The 13340-nt window shown below is 49.4% G+C and overlaps 1 protein-coding gene across 2 annotated transcripts in view; it reads left to right on the forward strand.

Moving 5' to 3' along the window:
* Positions 1–931: 931 nt before the first annotated feature.
* Positions 932–13340, forward strand: part of NTF3 (neurotrophin 3) — a 63379-nt gene continuing 50970 nt past the window's right edge. The window contains exon 1 of one of the 2 annotated variants that reach the window (XM_050747503.1): positions 932–1132. In XM_050747503.1, coding sequence (XP_050603460.1) covers positions 1115–1132 — 18 coding nt within the window. In that variant the 5' untranslated portion in view covers positions 932–1114. The remainder of the gene's footprint in view (positions 1133–13340) is intronic. The other variant, XM_050747504.1, reaches the window with a different exon arrangement.

Below are 13340 nucleotides of genomic sequence, written 5' to 3' on the forward strand. Positions count from 1 at the left end.
TCGCCTTTCCTGCTTCTCGCGCTGTCCCCGCGTGCAGACTGGTGGGTGCTGGGCGAGTGATGAGCTGCAGGGCCCCATCCTAGTTTGGAAGGAAGGGGTTTAGAAGTTGGAGGATGGGTGAAACGGGAGGTTGCGATCCATCTCCTTCTCCCTTCCACACTCAAGCTCCCGCAAACGCGCGCGTGCACAGCCCCTCCCTAGTCCCTGGGACCACCCGCCCCCACACCCCTCTACCTTGACCTCCCTTGACCGCCGGCACAGCGTCCTGGGTGCGGGTGCCCGGGAGCGGCGAGTTCGCCGGGGAGCGATTGTCCTTGGGCGTGTTCGTGTTGTGGGGTGGGGGGAGGAGTGGCGGGTGGGCTTGGTAGGGGTGGGGAGAGATCTGGAGCTGGAAGGGTCTAAGGTTTGGAGGAGGAGTTTACGCCGCAGACCTGATCCGCCTGAGGAAAGGGGCAGGAAAAGGCCCTAATGCCTGGTCAAGAAAATCTTAAAAGAAAAGAGATGAACAAGAAAAATTTCAAGAAAAAGAACAACTAAAAAAGGCTGAAGACACTAACATGTAACCTGTTACGATACATTTAATGTTTCGTTTTTTCCTGGATCTCTAAAAGGGAACTCAAGGGTGGGGGTTACCGAAGACTACTACTAATTTGGAAGTTTTTGTTGCTGTTGTTGTTTTGTTTCGTTTTGTTTTTCAACAGGGGCTAGGAGAAAGACTCCTTCCCCGCCGTGGGTCCCGAAGCGAGGTCCGTGGGGCTCTGGGGCGCGGGCGTGCGCGGCGCGGCGCGGGCCGGGCGGGGGAGGGCGGCGCGGCGCGGAAGGGGTTAAGGCGCTGAGCGCGGAGCCATCTGGCCGGGTTGGCTGGTTATAACCGCGCAGATTATGTTCACGGGACTCAGACAGAGTTGAAGCTCCTCTCCCTACCGAACAGCTCCGCGCACCGCCCCGCGACACAGCCCGGCGCAACTACTTTCTTCTCTCTCCTTTCTTTCTTCCTCTCCTTTTTCCCCTGCTGGGTAGTGGCTGCGGCGGGGTGGGGGAGACTTTGAATGACCGAGCTCGCGTCCACCTTTCTCTTCATGTCGACGTCCCTGGAAACGGCCACACGGATGCCATGGTTACTTTTGCCACGGTAAGGGGAGGCGGCGGGCACGTTGGGTGGGCAGGTTTGGGGATGGGGGTCCACGTGGGGAGGGATTTTCCAGTGAACCGGCGCGGGGGGCCCCAACGCCGCATCCCGCCCCACCCCCATTGCGCCGCGCTCACTCACTTTCCCCGGCTTGTGCCTTCCCCGAAGTTTGCGCTGGGATCTGCTGAGGCGGGCGCAACCGCAACCACGCCGCTACACACACACACACACACACACACACACACACACACACACACACACACACGGACACCCTTCTCCACCTCCTCCCCTCTTGTCCCTCGGCTGCCCAAGAAGCTTCCCTCAATCTGGGAAAGTGATCAGGTTTAAGGGACCTGGATTGGAAAGGGTGGGGGCAGGCGAGGGGAAATGGGGACGACGAAAGAGCAGGAAAGGGATTCAACAGAATCAACCACCCACCACCCCCAACCGACCCGTCTGCTCCTCCGGGAAAGCTCCTAGCGCATCCTATAACAAAAGAGGGTGGCAGACAGAACCCCGGGCGGGCAGACAGAACGCCGGGCGGGGAGGTGCTGCCGCAGCTCCCCTGCACACGCCCTGCACCCTGCCGGCCACTGAGCCTGATTCTCAGCTTGCCCCTGCGCCACTCCGGCCGGGGCGTGGGCTGGGGGAGGGGACGCGCAGCTCAGGACCCGGAACGTCGCGTTCCAGTTCTGGGAGTTGAGACTCACCGCCCCGCGCCGCGTACCTGCGTTGGAGTCCCCCGAAAGGTTTTTTTCAGAAAAGACCTCGCGCCCCGGGCTCCTCTTGGCCAGCGCCCACCCGGTGGCCACCCCACCCTGGGCCTTTGCGCAGATGCTGGAGCTCCGTACGCAGCCCGCACATCTGGGACCCCGCCGGGCAGCGGCGGGCACCCGGGCCGGGTCATCGCTGGGGATCTCCTCGCGGTATCGTCCAGCCTGTTCTCGGACTTTGAAGCGGTGGCGTGGGAGGCTGGGAGATCTGGGCACCGGCGCAGCCAGCCAGGTCGAAGTTTGAAGGTCCTACGACGGACCGAACCGCCCCATTACCCCAGAGCTTTACTCAGTGGTGGATGCTCCTGATGCAATTTGGGACGCTTGGGAGTTGAAGGGTAGGGAAAGGAGGGGCGAGGGCCGAGGGCATGGGGTGGGGGAGTAGGAGTCTGCTTGTTGCTCTCCGCGGGAGTAGGTGCGCGTCCAGGAGGCGCTGCTTCTTTGCGGGAGTTTGGCTGCTGCGTTCGTTCGTCGTCTGCACTTCAGATGCATAGCAGTGAGACCCCTGCGTCGAACGGTGTCGGGGCTGTGGACTAGAAAGGATCCCTTTTGCTGGAATCGAGGCTCGGGTGGGATTCCCGGTGGGGGAAACACCAAAAATACCGTCTGGCCTCGGCCTCTGGCGGCGGGCGGCAGGTTCTGAGTCCGAATGGAGGCTGCTCCCGGGAGCGCCGGGCTCAGAGCTGGAGAGCTCGGGAGACTGTGCGCCTGTGGACTTGTTTATGTGTGTGAAGAGGTGGGGGCGGGGGCCTGCTGAGAGGGGAGGGGAGCCTGCCAGGGGTGGGTGTTTCTCCTGGAGCCTGATGTTTGTAACTCAGCTGATTATGGAGTGTACTGAGCGACCTGCTTTTTAAATAAAGAGATGCCCGCTCCTACCCCGCAAAACCGCGAGAGAGGAAAACATGGAAGCGCTCTGTCCTGAACGTCAGGATGGGAGAAAGTTGTAACACAGAGGAGACTTTTCCAGCGGTCCTGTTTTCACAACGCTCAAGTTCTCCAGCAGACTCAGCCTGCCTCCCGCCTGCCCTCAATTCCTTTCTGACATGTCACACAAAGAAAGCTGAGAGGTAGCATGTAGAGGATAAAATGCAACCGCCTCTGCCTTGGGCGCAAACACACAGACGTGGGTATCGCGTTAGGAGTTAAGGGGGTTGGAAAATAATGCAGGCTCCTGTAAACAGTGTTGAAGGGAGGTAGAAAGTCTGAGGTATTTCCCGTAGGGAGAGTGTGTGGGATTTTGTGTTGGTGAGGACTGGAGTGTAGCTGGACTTCGAGGGTTTGATTGTGTGTGAATGGGATCTGCTTATCTGTGGAATCAGATTGTGACCATTGAGTGCGTGGTCAGGGAGGGATGGGGATGTTTTTTTCAGAGAGAGAAAGAGAGAGAGAGAGTGTGTGTGTGTGTAGGGGGAGGTGGCAAAAGAGCTGGAGTCCCATCCGTCTCTGGTGCCTGGGAGGTGTGTGCTTCTGGGGAGTCTGTTGGATGGGCATCTGTGTGCTTAGCGGGAGACCAGAGCTTGCAGGAACATAGGTGTAGCTAATGCGAAATCTGTGCCTATGAAGGGTGTCAGAGCAGGAGGAGAGGTGCAGCCTGTTGAAGACAGATGGCTTGTGCATGCCTGCGCAAACACATGGAGTGGGTGTGGTGTAGGAGGGCGGCTGTGTGTGTGAGCGAAAGGTGGATGCATGTGGAAGGTTGGGCGCCTGAGGATTACCAAAGGGATGTGTGTGGGGGGTGGGGGAAGATTATCTGGGGAGCACGGAGTGTGAACTTTATGAGAGTGCGCTGGGAAATTTGGCTGGAGTGGCATTGGGGCATGTAGGGGGTAGAAAAGTGTGAGCTCAGATCCTCTTTATGGAGAGACAAAGCATTTGAAGGAAAGGACACCGGGTTGGGGTTGGTGTTTGCCTCCCCCCTCCTTCCTCCCCAGAGAGGAGAGAATTGGAGGAGGCTTAGAATGAGGGATGTACATTTAAGGGGAAAAGTCCTTGTGCACTGGCACTGGGTGGGAACAGGAAGAGATGTATGCGTAAGACTGAAGTAAGTAGAGGAATACACTATTTGTGCCTAGTGTCAGGGGTGCATGTTGTATAATGTTTTGCAATGGGTTTCTTATGTAATAGGGGAATTCACTATCACCAGTTCATATTGATAATCAATTAAAGCTAATGGAGTGCCTACTGGATGCTCAGCCCATTGCTGGGTACTGGAGCATGGCACGCTGCCCTGGAAAAATTCCTTCTCCAGGCTCAGCTAACTGATGCAATTTTGCCAGAAATAGACAGAGCTCGATGCTTGTTGAGGTTTCTTCAAGGTCTATAATTCGGTTTCTAGAGATGTTTATGGATCTTGGGAGCCAAAGGGAAGCTGACTTGAAATACATCTCTGGTTTTGTAAAAAGTGGGGCATAAAGATAGGGATGATGTAGACTTTTGTGTATTGAGAAGGGAGCTGGATGGTGTTTTCTTGTGTGGGGTGTGGGTTGGGAACTGGAGGGTGTTGCACTTCAGGTCAGAATGCAGGTCCAGATCCCTTTGAAGATTGAGTTTCTAAGAGTACACAGAGCCTCCTTCATAGCTGGAATGAGACTTGTTATGTGGAGCTGGAGAATGGTGAAGTCATGATCAGGGAAGAGATGGACTGGGGACGTTTGTCATCTTTGGTGTTTTCCGGACTATGAGTGTAAAGCTAATCTGAGTGTGTGTTTGAGGGGTGGTGTGTGTGCACGTGTGTGCATATGCACTTTGGCCTGGAGTAATGTAACTGGGAGAAAACTAGCCAGGTGGATAGGAGGTGTGGATATTCTGGCTCTGGTGAAGGGGGTGCCAGTATGTGTTTTTACAGGAATTCTGTGTGTCTGAGGAAGGATAAAAATTGTCTTGGATACTCAGATGTGCATCTCTAGCGAAAAAAGGTGTACACAAAAGAAGGGCCGTAGACTTTGGGGAATAAGAGAAAGGTGTAGTTGATCGAGTCCATACCCTGAGATGACTAGTGAGGCAACTGGATAGGAACAGAGTGAAGGCTGTGCTTTCGTGATGCACATATCTATCTGTCTGGACTAGATGATGGGGAGCCCCATTTGATTAGGTTCTGACCTACGCCCAACATGGTTGGGCGTATGTTTGGGAGGACTTTATTTGACTCATGACATTTTTGAATTCATGAAGTTACAGCTGTGCCATTTTAAGGGTCTACCTTAGTTTTTAGGGGGAAACTCATCTGTATAAGAGATAGTTTAGTAGGGCTTGACTATTGGTCAGAAGATGGGGGACAGATATTTCTGAGGGCAGGGTGGTGAAGTGGAAGACTTTGGATTGAGAATGCCTTAGTTCTAGTTCAGTTCTATCATTTGGGAAAAGTGTGACTTTGGGGACTTTTTAATCTCTTTAACTCTGTTTCTCTTTTTGTAAAGTGGCAATATAATGATTCAAGGAGGAGGAAAGTTCATTCCTCTTTTCTCCCATCAAAACTTGGTGTGTTTAGTTGTATACAGCTGTACAAAGATGAAATGTAATTAAATACCGGTGCTAGCATGTACGTAGGTCATTGCGAAAATAGGATCTGGACCTCTTTCTCTTCACAATGCAACTTAATCAGTAGTCATGATGCTCATCGCATCTCTACTGCTCACTCGCTGTGTAAATAAAACTTTTTATAACTGCCTCAGTTTACTAATCCAGAAGCTGGAGGCAACCAAGCCTAGATTATAGATGATGGAAATCTTTAAGATCTTTGAGCTATTCGGAGGAAAGGTAGTCTAAGAATCAATGTTATTAATGATCAGAGACAGACATTTCTTTATCTTTAACATCAGCTATGCAGACCACAGCACCAAAACAAATGTGACTTGGAGAACAGCAAAAATAATAATTGTCCTTGACATAGGCACCATTTGAATAAAAGAGGAGCAAAGTCCAGCCTGCCTGGTAAGAGGAAAGCCTGGGCTTTGGGTCTTTGCAATTCTTTGTGCCCAGTGCAGCAAGTTGGTTACAGCCGCTTTCCCCAGAGATGAAGATGGAGGCGCAGGGGGGCACGGAAACCCACTGAAACCTCCAATTCCTCCCAGAAGTTAGCACATGCTGTCAACTCCTGGCTCAGAGTCAGGCTCCCATCCTTGAGTTCAGTGGCCATAAATAGGAGCTAAGCTATTTCCAAGAGGCACTAAACTAATTCTGTTGCTTTTCTTGGCGAGATTGGGCCAATTAAGTTGATTGGAAGAGGTCACTGCTGATGGGTTTCACATTCCCCAGGCGGGACAGGCCAGCAAAGTTTAATTACATAACATTTCCCATCTCTGCAGCTCTACTCCCAGATGTATCAGATGTTCAGGCCTCTCCTCTTCCCCTACATTCAGGATGCCTGATGGAGCAGGCGGCTTCTGCTGCAAGCTTCTCCAACCTTTTCCCAAGCAGTTACAGCACTCCCACCCCAACTGGAGGGAATGTAAATCTGTGCATTGCCTGGAAGCCAGAGAGGACATGGGGGCTGACACAGAAGATCTTCAAAACCCACCACCCTGCCTCAAGCCGCTGCTATTTTACTCTTTAACAAGCAGGCAGTTTCTGGCATTGGGGATGTTGAACTAATGACCGTTGCTAGGGTTTTAGATTTAGTTTTATTTAAAATTGAGTTTGTTGGAAAAGGGCCAAATCTTCTACTGGAGACAAGCCTAAGCCCTGTGTGTTGCTGCTGATAAAGTCTGTGGATGTACTTTGTGCGTGGACAGGTGTGTGTGGAGTAAGAGGAGACCACGGGATGTGCATGCGTTCGTGCTGGGGGACACGTGAGCACAGGAACTGCCCTGGGTAGACAGGGAGCATTTGTAGAGCTTATGTTATGGGTGGCAGGTATCTGGATGCTTGGCTCAGATTGGATTGTCATTGGATTGCTTCTTACAGGTGGGCCAACCTGAGAAAAAAGTTGGGGACACCTTCTTTCAGATCTTTTTTATATGGGCATGTTGAACTTTGAAGTATGAAGCCATTGTAGATATTACCTCATTCTTGCCTGGGTGGATTTCTAACAAGACTGAGGCTGGACAAAAAAAAAAAAAAAGTCATTCAGAGGACTCATTTTAGAACCTGTGAGGACACATGTAGATGGCCTCAGAGTGTTAAAGTATTTTTGTTGTTGTTGTTAATAGTTTTCCATAACTCAGTCTTTTATTTTACCTACAAATACCAAGAGGCTAGAGGTTGCACACACCCCCACATGGTCAGAATGCATGTCCCCATCTGTGCCGTAGTCCTTCTCAAATAGTATTAATTGGGAACCACTGAGGGCTTGCTGCGGCTCTGGGTGTCCTCACAGGACAAACCTATGAGTGACTATGGTCTCATTGAAACAGAACAGATTTTGACATGAAATTTGGTGTGGTCTGTTGTGATTGCTCACTCTTTAGTAACATCTCCAGAGAAGATATTTGTTGAGCCCCATTTTGTGTGTGTGTGTGGGTTTGTTCAGTCAGAGATTTTTGGAAGATTTAAGGTTCTCAAACATTCAAGGCCGGAGATGTTGGAGGAAACAGTAGCTTATAATCTCAAGAGCCCAGGCCAGGGTAACCTTCAGTAGCTTGAGGCAGCAGGTAGCTGCCTGACTTGGAGGTGGAGGACCAGGTTCAATGACTGGGCTCTGTTACTAATTACCTGCTGTTGTGTGACCCTGGACATTCTCTCTAGGACATGACTTTGCCATCTGTAAACGAAGGGCTTGAATTAGAAGATATCCCCGTCCCATTCCAGCTCTGTCACTGTAGGATTCCACAGTAGCCACATCCTCCTACCTAATCAGTGCTAATTACCTCACTTGGAGTGCACCCTGGCACGCCCTTAATGAGCTCCTGTTTTTATCTTTGGGGAATGGCTGAGTCAAAGGCAGAAAGGCATGCAAAGAATTTGCCAGAGTGTTTCCTTTTGGCCAAGAATGCTCCTGACGTTGGCTTAGCCTACACAGGGTGTCCAGAGCTGAAAGGGGTGGGATTTGGCTTTCTGATAGGTCTGGTGCTAATCATTCAGCTTCCACGTGAATGTCTTTCAGTGGCAATGTCTCTGACTAAGGTAAGCATCCATCTTTAAGATGATGGATGATGATGATGATGACAGTTAATATTTGAGTACTTACTGGGTGCCAGGCATTATTACAGCCATTACATGGCATTACCTCAATACTCAAAATAATCTCAATTACAAATGGGGCTACTGAGGTTATGTGAGGTTAAGGGGTATGCTGATGTTCTTGGCTTTCTAGCCTGAAGCCTGTGGCATCACAAGCCCATCACCTGCCAGTCAGATTCTGTTTTTTAATGTTCTGTGATGTCATCCAGATGGGAGCTGGGTCCATCTTCTTCTGCAAAGATGGTCACCCCATAGGGTAACCTGCTCCCCGCCCCCGGAAGCTTCCTTTTCATGTGCAAGACAAATGTTTAGGTTTTCTAGACACCTGCTGGCAAGCATGTGTCAGATCTGTCTCAGCTTCCATTGGCCCTCCCCCTTTACTTCTTGTCCTGTTGACAAGGGAATCTGCCCTTACAGAACACGGGTATTGATTTAAGCCACAATTGCCTCCTTGTAAATTCTATAAAATTGGAGCTGGACATCTGGTTTTGATCCACACGCCCATGAGAGGTGGTAGGTCCCAGCATTCTTGAGTCCTGGAATTGCACAGAATCAAAGAGAAAAAGAATATGAATGGAGAGCATGAGGTCTCTTTAGAATTTGGAAGACAACTTTCTTTGATAGGCTAGGGAACTCACACCACTTAGACTGGGGCCAAAGTAGTGAAGGTAGGTTTCTTGCTGGGAGGTTGGGGGGCAGGGGTCGCTGCTAAAGACTGAGGTCCCCAGGCTGTGTTTGATGCAGAGCAGAGCAGCTGTAGAGACCTCCAGCGGAGGATTTGCCACTGCACATCATTCTCTGGGCAGTAATGGAAGTAGAGAAGCCAAACACGTTCTTGGGGTGGATGCTGCACTTTTTGAAGGTTGTGACTAAAAGCTCATTCCTTCTTCCTCCACTGATTTCCCCACCATCACTACCACGTATACATCATCAAGACAGTTAAGAAGAGGTGACTTTGTTCTGTTGCTTAAAGATATTTGCATGTACAAATAAATGTTGAACACTAACCTAATGCCTATTAAACCCTAGGTACTCAAAAATTATGTATTTACTTTGCTTGAAATAACTTTTCATGTGTAGAGTGATAATTATTTCCTTTATATGGAGTATATAGCCTTTTAAAGACTGAGAGCCAGGTTCTTGCAATTTACTTCCCTCTTCCCTCTGGTTCTAGATCTAAGACCCCAGCATTTAAAAATATCCTTCTCTAGCTCTAAGGGATCCCTTAGGGCGTTTGTTTCATGTTCTCAGTCTGAGATTAGCTCCATCTCATGTCTAGAGGACCTGCTTCTAATGGTTCATAAGGTACTTCCTTATGAACTGGGTTCAAGAGGAAGATGCAGCCCTAGAAATCACCTGCTTTCCCAACAGGTGTGTCCCATGGTGTGGAGAAGCCCAGTCCTCCTAACACCCACCTGGCTACCTTAAATAGCTTGCCACATTCTCCCTGCAGAGAGCCCAGACTAGCTGTGTGACTTTAAGCAAATCACTTTCCCTCCATGGGCCTCTCTTTTCCCGGAGAAGGGAGGAGTTGGACTCACTAGAGGGTCACAAGGACACTACCAGTGTGACAGATCACATCTTCCACGATTCTGCTGCTCCCTCGGCCTCATACTGTGGCCCATGCCTGTGATTTTCAGGTATCTCTGCTGGCCTGGAGGACTTACGTAGAGAGATTTGGAGGGGGTGGAGGAGGAAATTAAGTTATGTGATGCCAGATAAGTCATTGAACATATGGATGAGTGCATGTTTATGAAGCACTGAAGGAACAAGCTTGCCAGATTTGTGGCGGATCTTGGATTGGAAGTTGGGAGTATGGGAGAGGTTTATGTGGGATTAAAATTGCCTGTGGGTAGCTGAATTCAATAAGCTAAATCAGAGAGATCCCAAACTCTGAGCAGAGAGATCAGACCCCACCTCTAACTCCAACAGAGACTAACTACATTTTTGGGAAGTCCCCGAACCACACTAGGTCTCACTTCCTCATCTATTAAGAGCTACTGGCTTTGATTATCTCTAAGGTCTTTCTTGACTTATCATTAATTAAATTGTGAGAACTGGGGGCTAGTAGAAAAATCTGGACAAATGCATGGATGGAGAAGGGGATACCTCAAATGGCCTAAATATAGAGGGAAGTGTTCTGTGCGAGTGATATGCCTATTCTTGAATTGGAGATAGCACTGGAGGATATATTCTGTACGTGTATTGTGTTTCAAATACCCCTCCATCATCACCAATGATATTGAAATCATCCTTCACATATTTGCTTAACCTGAGAAGCCTCCCTGCATTTCCCTGGAGAGCCCGGGGCTCCCTTCCCAGCCTCCCGATGTTATACCACTTAGCAGCCTGTGTTTAATTTGCATTCCTAGAATATGAACTTCACAGAGAAAGGTATCTGTTGTTTTCATTTTTGTGTCCCCCAACACCTTGAATAGTGACAGCCACAGGAATGTGTTGAGTGAACGAATGTGTGACCAATCATTGTGAGCTCAGAATGTGCAGTAGCGATGTGACATGCCAGGAACTGGGCTCAGAGAGGTAGTGTACCTTGCCAGGGCTTTAAAACAGTGTTACCTTTTTGGCCTGTCCCAAGGCTAAGGTCATGAATGCTCAGTGCTTGCTGGCCAGAAAAGGCTGTTCTTACTCCCTTTTAGAGACCCTTCTTCCCCATGTCTTAGCCTGCATAGTTCTCCTGCAAATTGGGGCTCTTGGTCATGGGGAATTGGGTGTCATTCCACATGCATTAGGGTAATTCCTCCTTAGACACTCGGAAAGCAACTCAAAACACATGTTTACAGATTATTCATTAAGCATCCTGTTGGTGGTCATGTGCTAGATGTTGGAGAAGATGCAGAGATTAATGTAGTGCTGCTGGCCTTGGGGTCTGGAAGCTGGTGAAGGAGGCAGACAGGTTATGATCATAGTGCTCCAGGGAGAACAAGGGAAGCAAGGAAGATGGAGTGCAGGGTTCCCACTTCAGGTGTTGTTTTTCAGTACGAACCATGATTGAGAATCCTCTTGGTTCAGGAGCAAGCTGGAGGGTCCAGGAATGGTCTCCACTTCCGCATGACAGTGGTTTTCTTGTCGCTGAATTCTCAGGGCTAGGGTGATGGATACTCAGAGACCATTGTGACGTAAGCCGTTGGTTCTTGTGGGGAGAGTCGGGGGAACATGCATGTTGTACAGGTGTTGGGGCTTGCAGGGGGCGTAGGTGTGCGTGCTCATGGGAGTACTTCTCAGAAGTATCCCTGCTCATGGCATGGTGGGGGTGAGTCCACCTCAGGCCCCTAAGCTGTACTTCTACCTCCTGCTTAATTACACAGAGTATGTTGTCTCTGTGACCACTTCTGACACAGGAACAGACTGCCATCTACTGTCCACTTCTGTCCTCTGAGTCCCTCCTGCTCAAGGAGGCATTTATTTTTTTCTTATCCTGTTTTTAATAGATCTAGACACCAGGAGAAACAGACATGGAGTCCTATTTCGTAATTTTTTTTAGAATTTAGAAGGGAGCCTTTAAAAAACATAACACATCTGTCAGGTGGTTCTCTTATCTGTTTACAAAGGGGCCACTCTGCTGCCACTGAGTCTTCCTAGCCGCTGTGCGAGGTGCCATGTGGGATACCAAGAGACACAAAGCAAGGTCTTACCTTCAACAGCCTTGCAGTCTACTTGGGAATACAGGGTAGATTTGCAGAGAAGCAGACTACAGGATGTGGCAGTAGGTATTTGGTAAGAGGCATCTGGGTGGTAGGGACTACAGAGGTTTTGGGGGTTTGGAGGAAGGAGGAACCCTTGTAGGCTGGGGGATTTGGGAAAGACCAAAATGGGTCTCCTTTTAGCAACCCCAGTGTTTGGAAAGAGTCTTCTAAGAGCTGCGTGATGTTTTGGGACAGGCTGTGAACTGGAAACTCAGGAACCTGGAGGGCCTGAGGTCTAGTCCAGCTCCTGTCAGTCCTGCCCTGTGACCCAAGGGCTTGGGTTCCCCATCCACAAAGCAAGGCTGTTGGTCTTCTTGTCACGTAAGGGCCCTCACATCCCCAACCCTGCATCGTGTACCACTCTTGCATGCAGTGGGAGGTGCTCTCCTGGTTTTCAGCTTGTCAAGAGCAATAGAGTCCATTGGATCCCGTGTGGGAAGGATACCTGGATGCAGGGCCCTTTGGTGATGACCCCACACACAGTGGGAGAGGGAGAATTTCCACAGGGGAGTTTTGGGTGCTGTTAAAATACAAAGGGGGGGAATGTTCTATGCAGCCTCTGCATGCTGCTCCTCTCCAGAGCTTTCCTGGACTTTCTTTCCAAAAATATATGTGCATGGCGCTTTGAGTCCAAGATAGCTCCCCCAAAAGAAATTGTTTTAGTATTCCAGCATTGTTCATAGCTCAAATCTAAGATTCCTTCACATGAGAATTCATTCCATGATTGTTTTTGTGGAGGTTTTCTTTGAGTGTTTGAGACTTTTGGTGGCTGTGGATTAAAATGCAGAAAACTCATGTAACTCATTCTCCATAACTCTATAATTCATTCACTCCTTGTCTCTTTTTCTCTGTCTGTCTTAGCATTTAAACCACCAGCAAGGAAACCTCCAGGGTGTTTATTGCGTATTCTTGCCTTTTGATGTGTGTGTGTGCATGAGAGAGAGAGAAAAAAAAAAGAGAGAGAGAGAGAGGAGAGGCGAGAGAGAGAGAGTACAAGAGAGAAAGATATTTTAGACTGTGGTCTATTAGCAAGTCTAGGAAATCAAGTTGAATTTGGATTGGGTTACAGGTTGAGAGACCTCAGCTCGTCACTGTAATCCTCTGACATTTCCCTTTTACTTGTTGGCTCTTGTGTGAATCAAGAATACATCTTCCCATTCCCCCTTCCATGTTTACATCTCCTTTTGGGGCAGCTATATAAAGTTACTATCTGTCTGCAGCAAGTCTCCTTAGTTCTTTTGGGGACTGCTCGACAGAGGCACAGTCAAGGATAGAGCTATTAGAGACGGTCAGCTTTTGGACAAAGAGAAAAAAGTATGTTGGGGAATTGGAGAAAGGTTCCAATTGTCGATCATGTGTTTTCTTGTGGTATACTGACGTCTGTGACTATTGTCCACAGAAAGAGCGCGTGAGCAGGGGCTGGGACAGAGACAAAAGGGAGATTCTCCCCAAACCAACCAATGTGTAGACAGAGCAGGAGTCCCCAGCAATAGACATGGAGCCAAACAAGCCTGGGAAGTAACTGGGAAACTTCCTGGTGACCTGAGATGTGTTTTGTCATCACTGGTGAAAGGAGGAGGAGATGGGAGTAGAGGAGAGTTATAGGTAGAGTAAGTG

This window comes from Macaca thibetana, chromosome 11 (genome assembly GCF_024542745.1).
Source record: "Macaca thibetana thibetana isolate TM-01 chromosome 11, ASM2454274v1, whole genome shotgun sequence".
NCBI lineage: Eukaryota > Metazoa > Chordata > Mammalia > Primates > Cercopithecidae > Macaca > Macaca thibetana.